Below are 25,245 nucleotides of genomic sequence, written 5' to 3' on the forward strand. Positions count from 1 at the left end.
CACCAACCACTCTGTGGAAGAAAAATGAGGCTCTCTGCTCCAATAAAGATTTACAGGTCTCTGAAGCCCTAAGAAACAGTTCTACTTTATCTTATAGGGTTGTTCTGAGTCAGAATTAAGTAGGTATCTTGGGTTTGGTATCTTTCCCCATTCCTTTAGCCTCTCTTGGACTCGATTTCACAGAAGTAGTTAGATCAAGAAGGAACATCCTTATAAAATCTGGTTGGGTGGCTGAGCAAATGATACAGAGTAGCCAGTGTTCAGTCAGAGGGCAGTTATGGGGAAGAAAACTGTGAATCTCCAGAAGTCACCTTTCCTTTCACTCAAGAAAAGCATTTGCTTGGGAAATACAAACCAAAGCCACCATGAGGTACTACGTCACATCTACTAGGATGGCTATTAAAACACAGAAGGAAACAACAGGTGTTAGCAAGGATGTGGAGAAATCTGAACCCTCATACGCTTCTGGTGGGAATGTAACATGGTCCAACCACTGTGGAAAACAGTTTGATGGTTCTTCAAAAGATTCAACATGTTACCATGGTTGTGGTGGTTGTATGCCACTGAATCATTTCTGACTCAGTGACCTGTCAAACAGGAGTGGGGAACTTTTTTTCTGCCAAAATGTATAACACCAATCATGGGCCATACAAATGATCAATTTAAAAATTATCCAACTGTATTTGGTTAAACATTTAATTATTTCACCCCACATGCGATTGCTGGAGTCCTGGTGTGGTGCTGTGGGTTAATGCACTAGACTGCAAGGTCGGTTTGAACTGGAAAGTTGGCGGTTCAAGCTCACCAGCTGCTCCTTGTAAACCCTACACAGGGTCACTATGATTCCGAACCAACTCAACAGCACTTAATAACAATGTGATGGCTGGAACTGAGGTTGCTTTGGCAGGGCCAGACCAAATGATTTCTTGTGCCTAATACAGCCTGTGGGGCAGACATTACCCACCCCTGCTGTATAGAGTTTCCGACGCTGTAAATCTTCACAGGAGCAGAAAGCCTCCTCTTCCTCTATGGAGTAACTGGTAAATTCAAACTACTGATCTTGCAGTTGGCAACCTAACTATATAACTCACTATGCCACCAAGGTTAGGATCCAGCAATTCCACTTCTATACATACACTCAAGAGAAAAATCTTAAAAGCATACAAGCCAAAGCTTGTACACAAATGCTCACAGCAGAACTATTGAAAACTATTCACCACAGCCAAATCATAGAAATAGCCCACATGTCTATCAGCAGATGAATGAATAAATTAAAGATTTAAGTGTGATGTATCTATACAGTAGTATATTCATCCACAACAATAAAATGAAGTACTGAACCGCACTACAACATGGTTAAGCCTGAGAACATTATGCTAAGTTAAAGAAACCAGTAACAAAAAAGCACATTTCATATACATGTATGAGCCCATGTATATGAAATGTCCAGAGTGGGAAAAATCGGTAGAGACACTCCTGGTGTGGCACTGTAGGAGAAGCACTAGATTGCAAACCACAAGGTTGGTGGTTCAAACCCACCAGCTGCTCCTCGGAAACCCTATGCAGGATCGTTATGAGTCAGAATCGACTCAACAGCACTTAACAAGAGACAGAAAATAAATTAGAGAGGGGGAGGTATGTTGTTGTTGTTGTTAAGTGCCATCGACCCTGTATAGGATTTCCAAGGAGCAGCTGGTGAGCTGGAACCGCTGACTTTGCAGTTCAAACAGCTTTGCAGTCTGGCGCATTAACCCACATAAGGAGTACATGCTAATGGCACAGAGACTTTTTTTGAAGGGGGAAGGGGGATATAAAAATGGAATGAGGAAGGAGGGAAGTATCAGACCTCCTCTGACTTCACCAGGGAGAAAGAGTATCAAACTCCACATCAGCCTAAGGCCAATTCCTATGAGGCTGAAGTCAGATATGCCTCCCACCCTGTTGTTGTTGTTGTTGTTGTTATGTGCCGTGGAGTCAGTGCCGACTCATAGTGACCCTGTACAGGGTTTCTGAGGCTGTAAATCTCTTTACGGGAGCAGAAAGCCTCATCTTTCTCCCGCGGAGCAGCTGGTAGTTTCGAACTGCTGACCCTGAGGTTAGCAGCCCAACTCGTAACCACTACGCTACCATTCCCTATAGGATGGTAAAATTGACCAATCCTCACATTTAGAGTTCCAAGTTTCTATAGTCACAATAAACGCTGTTGACAATCATTCACAACTGAATCATAATTCTATCAGCATCTTCCCGCCCCTTTTCTTACCCAGACCCATCAGGTAAGGTTGTTTGGTGGTAGTTACTAAGACTTTAAGAGCCACACCAAGCAATTCACTGCCCTGCAGGGGGTGAAAAATGTTCCATAATGTATTTTGATGACAGTTGTACAACTTTGGAAATAGACTAAAAACATTGAATTGTTCATTTAAAAAAAAAACAAAAAACAGGGTGAATTTAACAACAGAAAGCCACTACCAGTATCTTCTGTTACATTTTATGCTCCACTCAAAAAGAAGACAAAATTCTAAAAATTTAATTAAAAATGAAACTCTCTATGTAGGTTGAAGAGATCTGGTCTTTACAAATTTGTAGATATTTTTCGAAAAATTACTTTGTTCAGCTTATGAATTTGGGGCCCCACTATAAGATTTCCTTTTATTTGGTATCTGCATACATTTCTTCTCACAGATAATTTGATATCAAAGTCACAACAGTCCAATAAATTCAGACCCTTCCTTCTCCCTGCCCTTCCCCTGGGTGTGGTAGGAAGTATTGCATTAGTCTCGTATTTTTTCAGGAGCATTAAGTAAAAAGATTTTGAGGTCTAAACACTAAAGATCAGCCATAAACACGATAGAAACTCAAAAGATAATTGCCAATCTTATCCATATACGTGTTCTAAGATCACCAGGTAATTTATAGTAAGAATTAAATTTAGATTCTAAATTCAGTCTGTCTTCAGAAATATCTCTGTGGCAACCAAAAGAAACTCCTAATTTCTTATAAACATTCTTTCAGAAGTATTTTGAGGGTTAAAGTAGTTACTGAACTACTTAGAATTTGGACAATAAGAAAAAGAGGAATTAATTCTAGAAAAGCATCATAGGCATTCTGTAACTGCAGAGAAAGGGCTAATGATCACCTAAAACGATATTTGTATCTGTAGTTCAACCCCTGATCAGAATTCCAGTCAACTCACTTTTCCACACAGCCTGCCTTCTTCTCTCGTTCATTCCATTTCCTTTACCAAGCAACACTTATCCTGGTTCATTATCAAAAGCAGAGCTTCGCTAGCTGTGCTGATAACATTTTCTCAATGTCATCAAAACCTGAGATGTTGAGGCTTTCTCCTTAGACACACTTAAATTGCTTAGCCAAGATTACTAAAAGGAGTATTTGGCAAGACAAATACATTGTGAAATTTATTTGAATACTTTGACTCATGAGTGGCTCTTGGGAGCTCAGAGTTAGAAGTCTTTTATTGGTATTTACTCTGAGTCTTTAGGGAGAGGCAGTGTTTCCCTGAGGTCAAGCACACAGGTTCTGGCTTTAGATACAGCTCCTTGGAAACCTGACTCTTACACGGTCTAGCTAAAATACTATATTGGATTTTCTTTGAGGAAAATAGCAGTACTTACCCCAAAGTATTATTGTGAGGTTGTTGCATAGTGACCATGCAGAACAGAATGAAAACTCGCCCAGTCCTGTGCCGTCCTTACATTGTTGTTATGTTTGAGCCCATTGTTGCTGTCACTGTGTCAGTCCATCTCAATGAGGGTCTTTCTCTTTTTCGTTGACCCTCCACTTTACCAAGCATGATGCCCTGCTCTAGGGGGCACTGATCCCTCCTGACAACATGTCCAAAGTTCTAAGGAGCAATCTGGTTGTACTTCTTCCAATATAGATTCTTTTGTCCTTCTGTCAGCCCATGATACTTTCAATATTCTTCTCCAACACCATAATTCAAATGCATTGATTTTTCTACAGTCTTCCTTATTCGTTATCCAACTTTCATATGCTAAGGAAGGGGTTAAAAATGCCACGGCTTGGTTCAGGAACACCTTAGTCCTCAAATTAACATCTTTGCTCTTAGACACTTTAAAGAGGTCTTCTGCATCAGATTTGCCTAATGCAGTGTTGTTGTTTAGTGTTATCAAGTCTGTTCTGACTCATACAGACTCTATAGGGTTTCTGAGGATCAGCTGGTGGGTTTGAACTGCTGACCTGTGGTTAGCATTCCAGTGCTTATCCTACAGCAGATACACTAAGAGTCCATACACACTGTTTAATTGTTAACTTGTTTTGTTTTTCACCTTTTAAGTGACTATTGATAACAGTAGGGGAAATAAGAAAAATAGAGTGGAGGTAAGGGTTGAAAGGAGCTCTGGTAGTATAGTGGTTACGAATCAGGCTGTGAACCTCAAGGTTGGCAGTTCGAAACTACCAGCTATTCCACGGGACAGAGATGAGACTTTCTGCTCCCGTAAAGATTTACAGCCTCGGAAACCCTGTATAGGGTCACTATGAGTTGAAACCATCTCCACAGCACATAATAACAACAAGAAGGAAATACTATAAGATGGTAAGCATCAAAAAGTGAGTTAAGAAAATCGCACACCTGACATCTAGATAATTGGAAGAGGGGCTTTGGAAGTCTCATATCCTCTTGTTCTGCACTCAGGGGAAAGTACCCATTGTTGTTATCGTGTCTAGTACATTTCAACACATAGCAACCCCATAGGACAGAGTAGAACAGTCCCATAGTGTGTCACTGTAGGATAAGCACTAGACTGCTAACTGCAAGGTCAACAATTCAAACCCACCTGCAACTCTCTGAAACCCTATCCATGGTCGCTATGAGTCAGAACCACCTCGACAGCATACAACACCCATCTTTACAGAAGCCGGCTACCACATCATTTCCCACAGAGTGGGTTCGAACCACTGGCCTTCTGATTAGTAGATGAGCACTTAACTGCTGTGCAAACAATACTTCTTTTAGAGGGAAGTAGGACTGATCATAAGGAGCTCTAGTAGCGTAGTGGTTACGAATCGGACTGCTAACCTCAAGGTTGGCAGTTCAAAACTACCAGCCGTCCCGCAGGAGAAAAATGAAGCTTTCTGCTCCCATAAAGATTTACAGCCTTGGAAACCCTGTGCAGGGTCGCTATGGGTCGGAACCAACTCCACAGCACATAACAACACCAGGACTGAACATTGAGCTTCTCTTCAGTTTACCTGCAAAGGTCACAAATTCTTCTTTGGCCCTTGATTTAGGAATAACATCCTTTCCCATGCTGACCAGGTGACCTTTGACCTATTAGTTAACTTCCGTGCAAATCTAGTCAGTCAGCTTAATGGCAGTATGTGAGAGCTTGGTTAGTTTTCCATCAACAGTCTACTCCCTAGGAGGAAATTAGGTACTTTGGGAATCTTCCCAAATTGTTTCGGGGTCCATGGCTCCTTTATTGTGCTGATGAAAATTTACCACTGGTTCCCCAGAGCATTTGTGTTCTTAGGAGCTTGTTAGGGTAGTAGCAGTTAATCACTACTATGTGTAATTTTCATTCTCATTTTACAGGTGAGAAAACTGAGTTCAATGGAGGGTTATTGAACTAAACCATTTTTTGTTCTATGATTTCAAACCCACTGGCAAGTAAAGGCAGTCTTCAAGGTGAAAGGCTTTTAGGAATGTGGGACAGTTTCACAAAGTTGTGGTCCAGAGCTGTGTTCAGCCTCTTGCACCCACGTATGGGTACTGTGCAATGGCCTGGGCGCTGGCTCGTGGGGTCATTTCTGACTCATAGTGACCCCATGTACCACAGAACAAAAGACTGTGCAACCTCCACCATCCGCACAGGCATTGCCATGTTTGACCCCTTTGCTGGCTGTTAGTCATCGTCAAATTATCCTAATTGTCATTGATCACAGTAGCCCCTGGGTGATGTGAACGGTTAAGCACTCAGCTAATAACTGAAAGGCCTGACGTTCTACTTCCAAAAGATCACAGTCATGGAGCTCAATTCAACTCGGACACATTTGGGGTCTCCATGAGTTGGAATCATCAACTCAATGGCAACTCTTAGTAGTCATTAATCACAATCTCTGGGAGGAAAAAGTGATGCATTTCATTCCTGGGTGCTAGGAATAGGGTAAACAGAAATTATATGGCCGAGAAACATCCGTATACAAAATACCTGAAAGTAAGAATGATACAAGAAATCAAAATCTCACTTTCAAGGCATTGTTAAAACCATCAGGCCTCCTCCTATACCCAGGTCAGGAAGCAGAACTCTCTTTATAATACAAGTAATAACATATCATGGGACACTGGTTTATAAAAAATACATCATGATAAGTAGATAGGGGCCTTTTTTGATCTCAGAAGATCTATAAATATGGCTTAAGAGCAGCAAAGTAGAACTAGACCCAGGCATTCAGTCCCATTCGACCTTTTCCATTACATCAAGGGAAGCTGCTCAAGGAGCATCAGGGAAACAGATTAAAAATTATCCAGAGTCCTTGTAAACATAAGTGGCGTCTGGGGTTCTGATAAGAGATTTGGTTCCTCAGTTCCCAGTACAATCATGAGGGTTTGCCTGCATGTGTTGGCTGAGGATCTCCTAGAAACCATTAAAAGACAAAAGTCTGTCTTGGGGGCTCAGATAAATTGTCTCTAGACAGAAGATTAGAAAACATCCTATTGATTTACAAGGAAATGAACTGTTAGGTTTGGAGTTCAAACACGCATGAACTCTCCTAATCTGTTATCACCATTACTGTCCATGTTTTCCGCTTGTATTTAAATTGGGCTTGTTGGAATACGTGTTTTCTTTTTGTTTTTACAGGTTGTGATTTCTCGAACGGGATTGTGGGCCCCTCACGTAAACTTCCGCCTGGATTCCCATGCTGTGTCCCCAGAGGTTGTTGTGCAGCTCCTGTCAAACCAAAATGGCTACACGCTGGTGGTTACTGGGAAGAAAGTGAGCCTTGTTCCTACAGGGAGTGTCCACTGATATTGACAGCCAGTGTCATTTGGTCCTTTCTCACTTCTCTCTTCCTCTTGGATCCACCTTTCCTCAGCTAACATCTTTCTAAAATATTTCAGACATCCTTTGAAATCAAGTTAATTTTTTTTTTCAAGGAAATAGGGAACTCCTTGGACCTATAGGACAGTCTTTTCATAACAGGCATTTCTCCTTTTGGCCTTTATTTGTCAATGAGAAAAACACACATGAAATGAGAATTACAGACCTAATGGTAGATAAATTCAGAAAATGTATGTTGGACTCTGACTCTAGCCGTTAATCCCTATTCTCTGAGAGGAGGTACATCTTGATGCCAGAATAATATGTACATTTACTTAGAATTTCCTGAAGGTTCAAGTGCGTTTTTCAGCAGCTGAACATATTTGAAAAGCATCACTACCAAACTGCTAGTGAATATCATTGTTTGTTGTTGTTGATGATGAGTACTGAGTCAGTTCCAACCCATAGTGACCCTGCAAAAGGTTTCAAAGGAGTGACTGGTGAGCTTGAACCAACTTTGCAGTCCAGCGCATTTACCTACAGCGTCACACCAGGACGCCAGAGAATATCATTAGAACCTCTAACATTGCAGCAGTGGTGCTTGTATTTGCTGGACAGTGATAGTAACTTTATCCTAGGTGCCAACAAAAGATGGAAGGAATTTGATTTCTCTTTAAAATTTAGTCATTTAATCATTACTACATGATTTGTACACATGGGTGCTATCTACAGCAGACTCCATAAAAGAATATTTAATCAATCTTTTGTCTATTCAATTTTTATCTAACAAACAAACCAAAAAATAAAAATTCCTCCTGAAGCTTTCTCTCATTTTCCTTCCCAGATAACCAAGATCCCGTTGGATGGCTTGGGCTGCACCCACTTCCAGTCCTGTAGTCAGTGTGTCTCCGCCCCTCCCTTCGTGCAGTGTGGTTGGTGCCACGATAGGTGTGTGCGAGCAGAGGAATGCCCCAACGGGACCTGGACTCAAGAGACCTGTCTGCCCACCATTTATGAGGTGAGAATCTCTGTCAACTGGTTTGTGTGATTTTTAGTAAACACAAATCCCATTAATGAAACAAACCCCCACCTCTGTTTACTCATCAGCCAACACACCCTCTCCCTCCAGGGTCCACCTCTAGCGCATGCCCTTTGTTCTATGCCTGAACTGTTGTCTTCACATTCATTAATTAGACTCTCTCCCTTGGTGGCTACGTGCTCTCCAGTGATGTGTGAAAGAAATAATGGGAAGAATGGACAGCATTGCTCCCCAGTTCCTTTCACAGGGGCCTACTCCCTCCCAACTCACCCACCTTTGGATTCCTTAGTTCCTACTTTATCTACCAGGTGTCTTGCCCACACAATGACATAACCAGGAACCCTAAACTGAACACAGCAGCCAATAATCCCAGACATGCTGGGACAGACTGAACAGGAGGTTTCTTCCTGTTAGGGACATCCATGGTGGCCTTGTCTCATTACAGGGAGATGTGGGAGCCAAGTGGATGGAAGTCAACACTCATGAGTGTATGCAAGCTTTATTACAATGTTCCTAGGAGTAAAGACTCCACCAAGGACCATATTAACATTTATACTTGTGTGAATGATTTCATTAATTTATTCAGAAATATTTATTGAGTGCATAGCATGTGACAGGCATTCTTCTGAAGGCTGGGAGACACAGTCACCAAATGTGCTTCCTGTTGTCAGAGAACTTAGTTTCTAACAGTGAATATCACCTTAAACACTGAAGCCACAGTCTCAAACTCTGCTGCCAAGGTCTTGCACATATATTTCACACTATGAAAATCACCACGGCAGGTTTTTGTTTTTTGTTTTTTACAATTTCTTAGTCCAAATGCATTTTGCGTGAAAATACTTCCCTGGTGAAGACACAGTATGTATTCTTTCTGCCTGCATATTGAACAGTTGGACTTTAGTAAAATGGTTCTTGTGAAAGAATCAAGTTAAAGGTCTCAGTCGCCTGGTTCAAGCCCAAGTAAACAAAGTGTGCAAGTGAGAGCAAGAACCGGCCGCAAGCACATGGCTGGTTTCATTTAGTTACGGTTTAGGAGAAGATTTGTACTGGGTGAGTGACTTTTAACCAAATCGTTTTCTGCTAGGTGTAACACAGTTATTAAGATTTAGCTTGACCTTTCTGAGAATAAGCTAAAAAAGAATAAAGTAATACACAGATCTATACTATGGTATATACGTACTTTTTTTTAAAAGACATATTGTATAACATTTATACATTTATAGTATCAAAACAAATGCAATTTTATACTTTTATAAACACAGTCTTAGAAATTTAAGGCACTCGAAATCTGAACTCAGCTATTTCATGAAAGAGATATGGGGAGTGTGTGTGTGTGTGTGAGTGTATGTGTTCAGTTATATCACAATTTCATTTCAAAAATACCCAAACTGGTATTTTAAATAAAGGAAACAACCTGTACAAATGAAAACTACAAATTTAGTTTTCATAAATTGCTTGTTTATCAGAAATACTAACATGGCTAAAAACAAAGTTAATATTCTAGCCAGACAATGCCATAATTTGTTCTAATCTCCCTCTTCTCTCGCTGTTCGTCACTCCAGCACTCTAGTTAATGTCTCGAAAAAGTTGCATTGTACCCTGGGCCAGTCAGTGAGGCTCGGCATATATGACTGGAAGGAAGCGAGTACAGCTGAGTCCATAAATCCCTTTCGGTTCATAGTTGTTAGGAGGATTTCATGCTGCACTAGACCATGACATTGAACATTCTCACCGCAAAAAAAATAATGAAAGTAAAACAGATTATTCATCTCTTTCTTATCTGCCTTAAACTCTATGGACACAAAATCTAATCAGTGTATAGAGTTTCACTTGCTAATAAATGACAGTTGAAAGTTAACCTGTTTTGTTGTTGTTGTTAAGTGCTGTTGAGTCGCTTCTGGCTCATAGCGACCCTGTGTAGGGTTTCTGAGGAGCAGCTGGTAAGTTTGAACTGCCGACCTTGTGGTTAGCAGTCCAGGGTTGATCCTACAGCACCAAGGTACAAAATGTTCAAAGGTTAAAATCCTTTCCAGTCCCACATAGAAGCGATTTCAAGATTGCAAGGGCATTTTTGCTTGTTTCAAGCATGTCATCTGATCTCATACTTACAGAACAATGAGAAGTGTTTCAACAAGTGAAAAACACTTTCCAATAGATTCCAAACTCACTCGGATAAAATTGTTCCAACTTGTGGGATTGAATTCAATCGCAGTGAGGCAATAAACCTGCTTTTACCAATTGATTAGAAGACTCAGATAAGAGATAGCAATCTCTTGGGAATCGAGAGGGTGCAGGCCCTACAACTATCCCCGATGCATTTGTGACATTTTCCCTACTGAAAAGAAAAGAAGCCCTTTTGATGCATTTGAATTGTCAGCTTGTTTTCTATGCATTATCTTGATGTGTTTGGTAAGCATGATGTGATCATTCACCTGTGAAAAGACCATAGCTCTCCTTGTGGCAATGTCCACTCTATACTGACAGATCGGAGACTCAGCCTCCATGACTTTATGCTGGACTATCGTTCCCTGCCCAAACTCAAGAGTTTGCCTTTCCATTTTTGGGACTCTCCAAGGATGTATAACCCAAGCTACTTCTTTCCTCTTTTGCTGTAATAGTGACGTCTACCCTGTAAACTCAGGGGTGATGCTCAGATACTTTTCTGTAGTATTTCACCTCAGAGTAAAGAAGTAAACAAAGGCTGGTCTTTCCAATCCAGAGGGTTCATCATCTCCATTTCACTGGATGAACAACTCTCCATGTCTTCTCTAAAAATGTCACCCAATCCCATTGCCTTATATAGAAAGTGGTCATATGTGCATAGTGACAGAATTCGATTTTATATGGAAAGAGGGGAATCCAGGCAGAGGGATCAGGCCAGCTTCAGCCTTGAGCAGCTGTTTTCAATGGGGAATCCTGCTCTTTAGACAAGGGAACAGCAGCTGTGTGGCTGCCTCAGGCTGAGCAGTTCGAGGAGGGTCGAATGTCTTTTTCTCTCCTACTGGATTTCTAACATAATAATACACAGATTTTTTTTGCCCTTAGCAGTTCTCATTTGGTTAGATATGGATGAGGTAAATTTTCATGAAAGGCACAACTGTGTAATGGATTTTATGGGTAAAATGGCTACCATAAAAGCATTAAGCCAAGACTTTTAAGGGGTTGGGTAACAAGGGTTAGTGAAGATTTTAGTGTGTGACTGTTTACTTGGGAGGGTTTGCAAATTTGAATTTTGCTGAAAGCCCTCCTAAGTACTTTTAGACTTTCACTAATGGAGCTTTACAAACACCTTTACTGGTTTTTTAGTTGCATCTAGCATGGTGCTGAGTTTTCCCACCATTGTACTTTACAGCACAATTTACAATGTGGCCCCCTAAAAGAGCATTTCCTTCCTCAATTGTCCCAAAGTTGCTCAGGAGAAGCTTATTTTTAACTTGGAAATTTGTTTTGTTTTGAATAGTTTTAGCTGAATAACAGTTGTCTTATAAACTTCACAAGAACCTAAAGATATCTTGTCTCAGAATTGCCAAAATCTAATTAATAAATGCAGATTTTACTTTTACTACACCAAAAGTGAGTCTTCAATAATGCATCATACCTATTGTTTTATATTTGACATTAAACACAGGGAGAAGATAAATCCTAGAAAATAGATGTAAACTAATGCCAAGGGAGATAATTAGAAATTTTGCTACAATACATTGCATGGTTGGGGTTCTCTCTAGTTCCATTTTTTATCTGTTTCTAATAGAAATAATGTATTGTATGTATTAAATACTACATACGTTTTTAAAGGTCAAGTCTTTCAACCAATTAGCTGAACTAAAAATACCAAACCAATTGCCTCAAGTCAATTTCAACTCCCGGTGACCCCTGACCCCGTATGTTACAAGTAGAACTCCTCCATAGAATTTCCATGGCTGTACTTGTCACAAAAGCAGATCACTAGACCTTCTTCTACAGTGCTGCTAGCTGGGTTCAAACTGCCATCCTTTAGCTTAGTAATCAAGCACGAAACATTTGTACTGCCATCAAGTCAGTTCTGACTCATGTTGTTGTTAAGTGCTGTCAAGTCGGTTCCAACTCAGAGCGACCTGGTTTCCAAGGAGTAGTTGGCAGGTTTGAACTTCCGACTTTTGAGGTTAGCAGTCTAGTGGTTATCCTCCAGCACCACACCAGGACTCCCCTGAATAGCTATGTGGAATATCATCCTGTCTTTGGTATTATAATAGCTGTCGAATGCAACCGTGCAAACACTTGATACAGAAAGAGGTATTATGAAATATAAATTTCTCCTCTGGGTTGAGTATCCTATAGCAACATGAATGTGGCACAAATCCAGCTGGTGTGCAAGGTATACTGGCCCTTGGCTTCTGGGGCCCCATGAAAGAGTTTTGATGAGAGCTTGATCTGGAGAGCCAAAAAAGTTATAACCAGTTTGAATTGTAAACATATAAAAGTCTGGACCCAAAGTGTGTCTACCTGATCCCCCAAAATCCCTAGGAGATTTCACTTGAGAGGGACCCAGGAAGGCTTTTCCTTCTCTCCCAGGCCTTTTGCCCCTTGTCTAGCTCTTCTGTTAACAACTTGCTTCATCTGCATGTTGGATCATGTTCATATTTATTCCAGGGGCTATGAAATTTGTTACCCATTTTCATGGAAATTCAATTTTATTAAGTAATGAGAGGATGGAAGAATTTCAACAATTGAAGGGTTTGTATTAAACAAAATGTTGTCATTGTTGAGTGCCATGGAGTCAGTTCCAACTCATAGGGACCCTATGTAGGGCTTCCAAGGAACTGCTGTTGGGTTGACCTTGTAGTTAGCAGTCTAGAGTGATCCCACAGTGTCATACCAAGACTCTACCTTTAGATAGCAGAAATTTTTCCATTTGTGTTCTGTTTGTATGAAAAGTAATGTAATGGGTTTTGTTGACTTTTTGTTTTGTTTTAATAAAAATCTATGTTGTCCTTGTAGGTTTTCCCAACAAGTGCACCCCTTGAAGGAGGGACAACACTGACAGTCTGTGGCTGGGACTTTGGATTCAGGAGAAATAATAAATTTGATTTAAAAAAAACCAGAGTTCTCATTGGAAACGACAACTGCACCGTGACCGTGAGCGAGAGCACAACAAATATGTAAGAATCGTAAACACTTTTCTTGGCATGTGCTTGGAAACCAAGTTTTATTTTGTAACGAATATTGTAAAAAATCACTCAAAAAGCCTAACTTTTGAATGAAAAAAGATCTTGGCCTATAAGATCTCTTGTGACGCTTGCTTAATTTTGCTCATGTTGATGGTGTTACGTGCCATGGAGTCGGTTCCAACTGACAGCAACACGTTATACCGTTCCCAAGGTGGTTTTGAACTGCCAACATGGTGGTTAGCAGTCCAGTGCTTATCCTACAGCTCCACACCAGAACTCCAGTTTTGCTTTTTCTCTTTATTTTTCATCAGGTTTAAGGATGGGAAAGGGTGGTGTTGTTTATGTGGCAAACAAAGAGGGAGAGGAATCCAGCATCTCAAAAGTCTTCCAACCAATAATTAACAACTGTTCAAAAGTGGTCTGGGTAGATTAGAGTGACTCTAGTTACAGCATTCTATCATTAGATTCTTTGAATATTCAGAATCTCCAAGGGCTTTTTCTATAAAAATCAATAACAACCCAGTACAGACCCTCTCTTTCTCTGAGTTCACCATCTAAACTTTGGAATTGTACTGAATCAACTGAATCCCATTTTTGAGTCTTGCTCTTAAATGAGTTTAAATTTATACTCAGTTCATATTTATTAGTGTCATAATGTATAGAGTATGTCTCATTTAACATCTTAGAGTCCTGGGATATGGTGATACTAATCCTATTAAGCAAAAGATGTGCTCTCTGAGGTAGGGAATAGCCTAGCAGAGGCCTATTCCAAGACCTGTGTGCTCTTTGATGATATTCTGCATATTCCTTCTACTATTTCTGGACAGATAGTTCAGAAATTATTAGTTATTGTATAGTAACAACAACCAAATACTTCAAGTTTTAGAATTGAATCTTCATGGTTGAATCTATTCTATCAAGTGGTATTTTTATATATAGTAGAATTAATTCCAGGGTTCCTAAACCGACTCCTTTTTCTCAGACTAAACATCAATTAATTCATATTTGTTTAGCTTAATGGCAAAATAAAAATGAATTCTAGAAATCTAGAATTCAAGTTCTCTAAAACTCTTAAGCATTATTCTATCAATTAGGACCGTTAACATTGAAACAATTCATTCTGAAAGAACATTTCATAAAGTAAACTATATTTATCATTTTCGGGCTGCTAATCTCACGGTCAGCAGTTAGAAACTCCCAGCCGTTCCGCAGGAGAAAGATGAAGTGTTCTGCTCTTGTAAAGATTTACAGCTTGGAAACCCTGTACAGGGTCGCTATGAGTCGGAACTGACTCCACGGCACATAACAACATAATGACATTACTAACTCAAATGTAAATCTGTGGAAAGTTCATCACAATTTGATTATTTCTTAAGTCATTAAATCAAACCTGTGGCAAATGTAGCCACAGAAAGGTGCCTGTTGTCAGGCTTTAGTAAAGCAATACGGATGACTGATGGTTATCCCATTGATCCAGATGCTGCAAAAACGCCATTTCTTTACCTTAATTAAGTATGCCAGATGTTACCCCTATGATATGTCAACTAAGATGAATATTATTATGAGTCTTCAAATGGTGAAGTCGTCATTGATAAAGTTTAACATGTCTTATTTTGTTTGTGTAAATATTTCAAATATAGTCAGTATCAAGTTTGGCATAAGAGTACATCAGTAAAATTATAAAATCTTCAACTTTAATGCTTACCGGGAAACCATGCCTACTGTTTAGGGTAGTTAAATCACAATTTAATGCCCATTCTTGTAAATAGCCAAGCCAGACTAGAAATGCCTTCAGATTTGTAACATATTAAACTTTGCTTTTCACAGGTTGAAATGCACAGTTGGTCCTTCAAGGAATAAGCATTTTAATCTGTCCATCATTATTTCAAATGTTCGAGGGACAGCACAGTACAGTACATTTTCCTATGTGGTAAGTCTAAGCATCACTTTCCTCATGAACCAGGATATTTGATTCCAGGGTTTACGTAGTTGTTATAAATTAACTGGCTGCTTTGTTTTGTTTTATTTTTGTATGTCTCATTCAGGATCCTGTAATTACAAGTATTTCTCCAAGTTACGGTCCTAAAGCTGGTGGCACTTTGGTTACTTTAACTGGAAAGTACCTAAACAGTGGGAATTCTAGACACATTTCAATTGGTGGAAAAACATGTACTTTAAAAAGGTGCTGTAAATGTATTTGTGTTGTGTCAGTCAAGTTGGATTAATATCTGTACCTAACAAATCAAGCAAACATTCATTTTTGTTGAGAAAAATTTTAATGTTTATATTTACTCTTCTGATGATAAAGTGTCCTCCTTTTCCCAAATCTATCTATTCACTTTTACTGATGTCTCTTCCTTCCTTTATTGTTTATGAATTCCAGTTTTCAGTTTGTCTTCCCATCCTCCTTCTTAACTATTACACCTTAGTGTCCTGACTATGAACTTGGAGGTTTGGGTAACTGACAATTACTTAAAATACATATTTCCATCAAGATTTACAGTCACTAGATCACTTCAGGATGGGAGGAAGCAAAGAAGAAAATTAGTTTGGAGGGAGATATGTTTCTGCTTCTTAGAGTTAGAGAAGCTCTATTAATCAAATACCAAAAGAATGCTTTAAAAAATAGTTTAAAATTACAAATGTTTTAAAGACAAGGATGACTTGTCAACACCAAGGCTAGGCTTGGGATCCATTCAGATGGAAGCAGCCTATACTATAAAATGGCTTTGTGTAGACTAGTATATCAGGAAATGCCCACTTAAGAGGCCCTCTTGATTCATGAGTATCATTCTGAAGTATGTTTCTCTCTAATAGCTAAGGTGCATTTTCTTAATTTTTCCATTCAGTGTGTCAGACAGTATTCTCGAATGTTATACTCCAGCCCAAACCACTTCAATTGACTCTCCTGTTAAACTGAAGATTGACTTAGCCAACCGAGAGGCCTACAGCTTCAGTTATCAGGAAGATCCCATTGTCTATGAAATTCATCCAACCAAATCTTTTATTAGGTAAGTACATTTTCTAATGGGTATAAGAAAATAGAGAACAGAAGGATGATTTCGCTCTAGAATAGTCAAGAGAATTGTAGCTTTGTGTCCGGCTTTGAGTCTGTTGAGCTTCTTTCAAAGGCTGCCTTTCCAGTTCAGAAGTGAAAACCTTCATTCTGTATCTTAGCACATTGACTTTCTCAGTGCTAGTTCACACTAAAGGAGCTCTGGGAGTGTAGTGATTACTCATCAGGCTGCTACCCTCAAGGTCAGCAGTTCGAAATTACCAGCTGTTCTGCAAGAGAAAGATGAGGCTTTCTGCTCCCGTAAAGATTTACAACCTCGGAAATACTGTACAAGGTCGCTATGAGTCGGAACTGACTCCACAGCACATAACCAGCACTGCCAGTTCACACCAAGAAGCATTTTATCTTACTCTGTTTTAAATGGGTTCCTGTGAAACAATTTACCATGTGACAACATGGTATCTTTGCACTATGTTATATACATGTCAGTGTTAGACTACCCTTAGTGCCCAGCCTGGCGTTATCTTCTGTTTTCCACCTCCTTTACACGCAGGTTTTCCCTATAGCAGACTCCCTTTGAATCAGTAGCTCATTGAGCCCATGTCAGGCAGCCTCGTTGCCATTAATCCTATGAATCTAGCAACAGTAGTCAAGTTCATTTTTCTTTGTATTCCTTTCATATATATTTATGATATATATATATCTTTTGAATGTTTGGTGAACAAGAAAATAGAGTGCATTTCTCCAGCTTATGAACTATGAATTTTAAAAAATATTTTCAAGATAATGTAAGTTGGTTCCAAAGAAGACTTATACTGAACTTCATTTGACTTTGGCCGCACCTCTAACTTAGAATCACTGCACTCTTAAAATACTTGATCAGGGAAGAACTTCTTGATAATGCCATTTTTCTCTTTTATTTTCCCAGCGGTGGGAGCACAATAACAGGTGCTGGAAAAAACCTGAATTCTGTTAGTGTCCCAAGGATGGTAATAAATGTCCAGGAAGCAGGAAAGAACTTCACAGTGGTAAGTCCTTTCAGCGATGCTATCTTCAAAGCTCTGCATCTCTGCCTCTACCACCTGACTCTCGGGGCACAAAGGACATCTTCCTTGAGTTTAAGTCAAAATGTTGTTTTATTGAACAACAAAAACTACCTAGAACCTTGGGCTACCATTGTTAAAAAATATGTATGTATGTCTATGTGTGTGTGTCTACGAGAGGGCTTCAGAAAGTTTGTGGGAAAATGGAATTAAAAGATCACAGAATTTTTCTACCAAGTTTTTGAAGCGCCCATACATACACACACACACACACACATATATATATATATAGTTGTTCTGGAGTGCCATCAAGTCAGTTCCAACTCATATAGTGACCCTGTGTAGGGTTTCAAGGAGTACCTGGTTGGTTTGAACTGCTCACCTTATGGTTCACAGTCCTGTGCTGATCCTACAGCACCACACTAGCAGTCTAGAACATCAATTTAAAAAAAAAAAAAAAAAACTCTAATAAACCCATGGATATAGCCTCTAGTCTTGCAGCAGCATCCTTGTCTAAGTGGCAGGCACACAATGCTCCCTTACAGCCTCCCTTCTTAAATTCCTTTTGTTCTCCTGGTATCAAGTAACAAGAAAGAACCTCAAGTAGTAAAGCAGTATTTTTATTTTGTGTCCTAGAGTATGCATATTATGTGGTGTCTCTTTACCTCTTCTTATTTATGAGGTTAAAATAAAACTTGAGTGCTTCCTTAAAAGTCATTGACTCATCTTGTGCTGTAGCAGTTTACATCGGTCACATGATCATGGTTAAGATTTTAGAAAGGTAAGAACTTTTTGGGTATCTCTAGTATGAATTACCACATTCGAGCTAAACTTGTGCACTCTGCTTACAATGGGAGTTCTAAGTGCTCCCCTCTCCAACAGGGTTTTCGTTGGACAGGTGATAGATTAAATTACAGCACTTTCTCTTAGATTCCCATCCAATATTGCTTGAAAACTAAAACCACAGTGGTCTTTAATTACAAAAACCAATTTTGTGCTAAAAATGTCAAACTAGATCACCAAACAGTAAGGGCATCTCAAATGAGATTTTACTTGACCTTCTCAATCAGCCACATTGCATCACCTCTAAAGAGTCTTATTAGATTTTTATCATATTTCTGAGGGATTCTACTCCAGGGAGTCAGCGTATGAAGTAAAGGGCTTTGAAACCAACCGACACAGAGCCACAAACAACGTTAGAACACGGCTGCTCTTAATTTAAATGACATCAATACTTCTCAACCGAGTGTAACAGTTTTCATTAACCAAATAGGAATAACAGTAACACTCCTTGGTGTTGGCATGAGACTTTTTTAAAGCAGAAATAAAAAAAGTCTCAGTTAATTTAACAGCACCAAGCCCACATTTCTAAAATAATGCTTATATTCCTTCCTCCTTCGCAGCAGTGTTCTGATGACACATAGAGTTCCTCTTGGCTTTCTTCATTCCTTTGTTATCAGATATTTAGTAGATGTCAGACTTAGAGACTAAACAGGATCTAGACAATGGGAAAAAAATAAAATTTTTTCTCTGTTTACATCTCCAGATATATAAACTTCTGTTATTAGAGCCTCGAATGTATTAATGCAATAGAACTGTGCATTTGAATTGAACATCAATGAAAAACCCAGTGAGTCTATTTTATATTGCTTGTGAACATAATAAAGAGCCATGTGTTCCTTCCATGATCCCTGCTGCTTGTAGAATTAGAGACTGACCATGAGGAATCGAATTCATTCATTATTTAACAAATAAAACCTCTTTGTCGAGTTTGATTCTGGTTTAGAGAGATATGTTGTTGTTGTTAGGTGCCATCAAGTTGGTACCGACCCATAGCGACCTTTATGCACAGAACGAAACACTGCCAACCTCACTACTGTTGCCACGCTTGAGTCCATCGATGCTGCTACTTGGCTAATCCATCTCATTGGGGGTCTTCTTTTTCTCTGACCCTCCACCTTACCAAACATGATATCCTTCTCCAGCGACTGGTCTCTCCTGACAATCATGTCCAAAGTAGCTAGCCAAAATAGCTTGTAAGTCCAATAAACTCTAATTTTCTAAAAATAAAACTGCCATCACCTTCTTAGCATAATGTAGACTCACTTATTAATGTACACACTCTCCCAGATGTAAACATACATTATGTAGTTTTCAGATTTCTTGTTTTACACAGAGCTACTTTGATGTTAGTAAAATGATACATATCTGTTCTTCAAGATGACAGGAATAGCTTTCAGTATGTTTTCATATAAAATTTAAAATCTATTTCCTTTGTTTACAATGTATATATATTTTTTAACTTAAATTGTGAGTTGAGTGATAGTTTACATGGGAGAACATCAGTTTTACACCATCATTTCATTGCAATAATTATAGTCTCCTCCGTGCATCATCATTCAACAGTATTTGCTTCTATTCTCTCTGTTTGCTTAGGGTTTTGGGGGGGTTGGAGGATGTATACAGAAACACTCAAGAATATATATAATCATGTTGACAACCAAAGGGCACATTCTGCAAGTCCTCAGCTGCTCTGTCTCTCCATGTCATCTTCTCTGCCTCCATCTCTGTAGTCACTACTTCTCTGGATAGGGTCGCACATTCCACTGGTGCTCTTCTCCCTTGATGGTCTTAGGATCCTCTGTTTCTTGACTGTAAGATTAACTACTCCCCCTGACTTCACAGCATATAACCACCACCACCACCACCACCACCTGTGTGTTATAAAACTCTACCTTTACAGTTGTGACCATCATAATTAGTCATGATAACAATTACTCACTGATGAATCATAAGAATCTTATCCCCATCTCTTTTCACCAAACCCATCTAGACAAGATGAAAACTATTCAGTGGGGACTCTTTCTTACCCCCCATACTCTTAAACTAAATTCCCTCTTGAAACCTTGTAAGCCAGTCACTTCGTGCCTTTATCGCCCCCTCATTTTAGGTAGCCAATGTCTAAGTTACCCATCCCTATCAACCCTGCACACAGAGGAAATAAGATTGATAACCTGATGCAAAGACTCCTTCCCACTCAGTTTGTATTTTGAGCTACTACATCCATAAGTATAGGTCAAGTTCATAAAATCGTAGCAATTTACACTTGTTTCCTTTATCAAAAATTATTTATCTTCCTCTATTCGAGACAATGTATATGTTTTAATGTAGAATTATTTCTTTTTTATTATTATTAAGATCAAATGCAGTCCTGTTGTGGTGCTGTAGGATAAGCACTGGACTGTCAACCTAAAGGTTGATTGTTCAAACCCACCAGCTGGTCCATAAAAACCCTATACAGGGTTACTATGAGTTGGAATGGACTCAACAGCACTTAAACAACACCAATTATCAAATGTCAAATTTCATGTTTGTGCTTTTTATGTATATCCTGGATTCCTTTGTCAGTTGTGGGCATAAGTAGTTGTTTCATCTCCGGTCCTGATGTGGCACTATAGGAATAGCATTTATCTCAATGTCAGCAGTTCACAGCCGATTCTTGGAAACCCTATACAGGGACGCTAGGAGACAGAAGGAACTCGATGGCACTTAACAACAACACCACAAGGAAATCAAAAGAATATTGTTGTTAATCTTTTCCTTGGATGTTGGGGGAACTCAGCCATTTAGCTTTACATGTAGCACTTTGTGTTGCTGGTTTAGTCCGAGCACAATCATGAGGAAATCACATTTTCCAAAATTTCATCAATCAGGATTCCAGGTGAGAATATGTGACCTGAGAGATGAAAGATGAGATTGTAATACCAACTATCCAACCAAAACCAAACCCACTGCTGTGGAGCTGATTCTGACTCACAGCACCCGACAGGACAGGGTAGAAGGGCTCCACAGAATCACCAAGACTGTACCGTTTGACAGAAGCAGACTACTTCATCTTTCTTCCAAGGAGTGGCTGGTGGGTTTGAACCACCGACCTTTGGATCACAGATCACTGTACCTATTGGCACAGACTGTGTAGAGAATATAGAAAAAGATGTAAGAAACACAGAAAACAAGAAGTAATACAGCCTAGGAGTTCAAACAGTGAGTGTGGGGTCAGAAGGCCTACACTCTTTTATGTCCTCAGCCTTTTGAACTGTTGTAATTACATTAGGTTGAGAGTTCAGTTTTTCCATCTGTAAAAGATGAGTAATAATAGCTCCTAAGATAAGCACTGGACTGTGAACCATAAGGTCCACAGTTCAAGCCCACCAGCTGCTCCACAGGAGAACGATGAGGCTTTCTGCTCCCATGAAGATTTAAAACCTCTGAAACCCTAGACAGGGTTGCAATGAGTCAGAACTGACTCCCTGGAACTTAACAACAACAACAACAATCTCATAGGATTACTCTAAGAGGCCAACCTGTGGTGCTGTAGGATAAGCACTCAAGTGCAAGGTTGGTTTCAACCGCAAGGTTGGCAGTTCAAACTCACTAGACACTCCTTGGAAACCTTACACAGAGTCGTTTTGATTCTGAACTGACTCAATGGCACTTAACAACAACCTTGTAAAGCATTTTGTGTAGAACCTGACACTCAGTAATCAACAACTTAGAACATACTAATAAGATTACCTCACTACAGAGTTCATTATAATGTCAGTTGTATGGAGTTTACATAATGCTGTACGATGAAGTAACACTATTCTGTATAATGTCATCATCTTACTTTCGAAGTGAGGGTACCAAGTTCCTAAGTCAGGACTTTGCCCCAGTTCTCAGAGCTTGGTTTAAAGCTAGTATGCAAACTAAGGTCTTCTTAATGAAAATGAAGTGCTTGAGAGAGGGCCAGTTTCAGACAAATCAGCTCAGTTTACCTGGATGAGGAAAACTCTGTGTTCCTTTGAAGACCGGGTTATCGGCATAATTTAGCATCTACCACAGTCCCAGAAACTAAGAAGTCAAATGCAATTTTTTTTCAAAAAGTCTATGCTTTCCATGGTCTTTAATTGTGAAATGTACGCATTGCCATGGATGTCCAACTCTGTTCTGTTCTTTGTGCATCGTTGTGTCTCTTTACAGGCATGCCAGCACCGCTCTAATTCAGAGATAATCTGCTGCACCACTCCTTCACTACAACAGCTGAACCTGAGACTCCCTCTACAAACCAAAGCTTTTTTCATGTTAGATGGGATCCATTCCAGTTACTTTGATCTCATTTATGTACATAATCCTGTGTTTAAGCCTTTTGAGAAGCCAGTGATGATCTCAATGGGCAATGAAAATGTACTGGAAATTAAGGTAAGAAATGCTTAAATGTTCTCTTAAATCATCAGCTTCAATCTAATTGACTTATAGCTATGTGAATAGAATTATTGTATTTTGTCATTATATCCTGTACGCCATCAGCAAATATCTAAGCTCCGAGAAACAAATCTTTCTTGGCATAAGACTAAACGATCAGTATAATCATGGATTGCTTTTTAATGAAGCATTTAAAAACCCTTTCTTGTGTTTGTATTAAAAAGTAGCAAATGTGGAACACAAATCCATTAAATAAGCTCCCAGTGAATGCATTTTCCTGCAGATGTTGTGTATTTCCCCAGATACCTGAATGTGTTCACTACAAAGTTAAAAGTAAAAGCCATGAAAGTAAGTGCACTATTTGTAGTTCTGTATGTCCTTATAATACTTGGATTTTTGTATCTGAGTATGGTCATCTCAGAGCTGATTCACAAATGGGACTAGATTTCCACTAGCCCTGGTGTGGTGCTGTGGGTTAATGCGTAAGACTGCAAAGCCATTTGGACTGCAAGGTTGGTGGTTCAAGCTCACCAGCTGCTCCTTGGAAACCCTATACAGGGTTGCTATGGGTCGGAATCGACTCGAAGGCCCTTAACAACAATGACAAAGAATATGTTAACTCTAAATGTGATTTAATCAGAGAATAACAGATCCTATTTTCTAACCCCATCCTGTTATAAATGACAAACACGAAAGCCCAGAGACTTTAAGTGATTTAAGAAGCAACAAAATAGTGAAAGAATCAAGATTAGAATACAGCACTTACTGCTTTGGTCATTTTTACTTCAACTAGTAATAAAACAAAAGAGCCCTGGTGGTGCAGTGCGTTATGCATTGGGCCACTAACATCAAGGTCAGCAGTTCAAATCCACCAGTTGCTCCTTGGGAAAAAGATGAGACTTTCTGCTTCTGTAAAGATTTGTTGTTGCTGTTAGGTGCCACCAAGTTGGTTCCAACCCATAGCGACCCTATGCAAAACAGAATGAAATGCTGCCCAGAGCTGCACCATCCTCACGCTCAAATTGTTACGTTTGAGCCCTTTGCTGCTGCCACTGTGTCAATCCATGTTGTTGGGGGTCTTCCTCTTTTTCACTGACCCTCCACTTTACCAAACATGCTGTTCTTCTCCAGGGACTGGTTCCCCCAAAGTATGAGAAACAAAGTCTTACTATACTGGTTTCTAAAGAGCATTCTGGTTTTATTTCTTTTAACGCAGATTTGTTTGTTCTTCTGGCATTCCATGGTACTTTTAATATTTTTCTCCAACACCATAATTCAAATACATCGATTCTACTCTGGTCTTCCTTATTCATTGTCCAACTTTCACATGCATATGAGGTGATTGAAAATACCATGGCTTGAGTCAGATGCCCCTTAATAAAGATTTATAGCCTCAAAAACACTAGACAGGGTCACTTATGAGTCGGAGCCAATTTGACAGCACACAGCCACCACCATCAGTAATAAAACAGGCAAAGTGATCAAGACTTTAATTACCTATCCACTAGAAACAGCAAAGTATTTGTTGGTCAACATTCAAAAACACAACACTCACAAGTCACAAACACAGTCGCTTTAGACACCCAGAACATGAACAATAAGAACAAACACAGAGAAGGAAGATAATCCTAGTTTAAATATGATATTAGTTCCAGCAGGTTATGTTCATCTAAACAATTAGGCTTTTCTGTTGAAATTGTTCTGCTTTTTTCACAAGATGTTATCTATAGCTCAACCCATGACACATTCACCTTCATAAGTTTACTAACCTCACAATTATGTACAATAATTAAGCAAGCCCAGCATGAAATTAAATGGAAACCTGCTTCAATGAACAACATGTTTACTACAGCAAAGTTCTTTCATCTGCTTCTTTAATTAGTTTTAGAAAGCGAAAGAGCTTTTATCACTTTTCCTTTTTTCAATAAAACTAATCTAGTGTGACCTTTTGCTTTCAACAATTACTGTGTTTGACGTTTGAAACATTCCATTTGGTTTTACTTGATGAAAACAAAGGTTCATGTGAAATATTTTTATGCCCAGAAAAACTCTTAGTTTTCTGTTCCTATACCTATGCTGGAGGACTTAGAGGTAAATGGTTCTTTCTCTCCTCTTCCAAGCATTGTCTTGTGTAGAAGAGAAAATTCCTTTTTCTATAAATTAAACACCCATTATTCAACGTCCAACAAAACTGTTGGTCCAAGAACAGCACAACCTGATGTCATCCTCAGTCTGTCAAGACTTTTCCCACCTGGTGGCAGGCAGAAGTCACTTTCTTCTCTTGCCATCTACAGAAAGGCATTTTTCTCACAAGTGTACAACACCTGTCACATCACAGACATGTGGAAGTAGAGGCAGTTTCAGGGAATTATTTTGATATCATGATTCCATCTTTTCCCATTTCTCCTTATACATAAGAGATAATCTAAGGGAGGAGGTGGTGGTGGTGATGTGCCGTGGAGTTGGTTCCAACTCATAGTGACCATGTATATGGTTTCCGAGGCTGCAAGTCTTTACAGGAGCAGAAAGCTTCATCTTTCTCCCGCGGAACCACTGCTAGTTTGAAACTGCTGACTTTGAGGTTAGCAGCTTGATTCGTAAGTTCTATGCTACTAGAGCTCCTTAATCTAAGGGGTAAGAGAATATTTATTGTGACAACAATTGAATCTTTTGTCAGTGTATAAATCTTATCAAATTAAGACCCTTGTTCTTCTTAGTCAGAAACAAAGGA

At 39.4% G+C, this 25,245-nt stretch overlaps 1 protein-coding gene across 1 annotated transcript in view; it reads left to right on the plus strand.

The window, feature by feature from the left end:
• MET (met proto-oncogene) overlaps nt 1-25,245 on the plus strand; it is a 158,763-nt gene that overhangs the window by 98,336 nt on the left and 35,182 nt on the right. The window contains exons 4-11 of the mRNA XM_006859309.1: nt 6,846-6,980; nt 7,870-8,043; nt 13,042-13,202; nt 15,039-15,141; nt 15,257-15,393; nt 16,061-16,222; nt 17,156-17,255; nt 22,293-22,511. Of these exons, the coding sequence (XP_006859371.1) occupies nt 6,846-6,980; nt 7,870-8,043; nt 13,042-13,202; nt 15,039-15,141; nt 15,257-15,393; nt 16,061-16,222; nt 17,156-17,255; nt 22,293-22,511 (1,191 nt within the window). The remainder of the gene's footprint in view (nt 1-6,845; nt 6,981-7,869; nt 8,044-13,041; nt 13,203-15,038; nt 15,142-15,256; nt 15,394-16,060; nt 16,223-17,155; nt 17,256-22,292; nt 22,512-25,245) is intronic.

This window comes from Chrysochloris asiatica, unplaced genomic scaffold (assembly GCF_000296735.1).
Source record: "Chrysochloris asiatica unplaced genomic scaffold, ChrAsi1.0 scaffold00032, whole genome shotgun sequence".
In the NCBI taxonomy this organism is placed as follows: Eukaryota; Metazoa; Chordata; class Mammalia; order Afrosoricida; family Chrysochloridae; genus Chrysochloris; species Chrysochloris asiatica.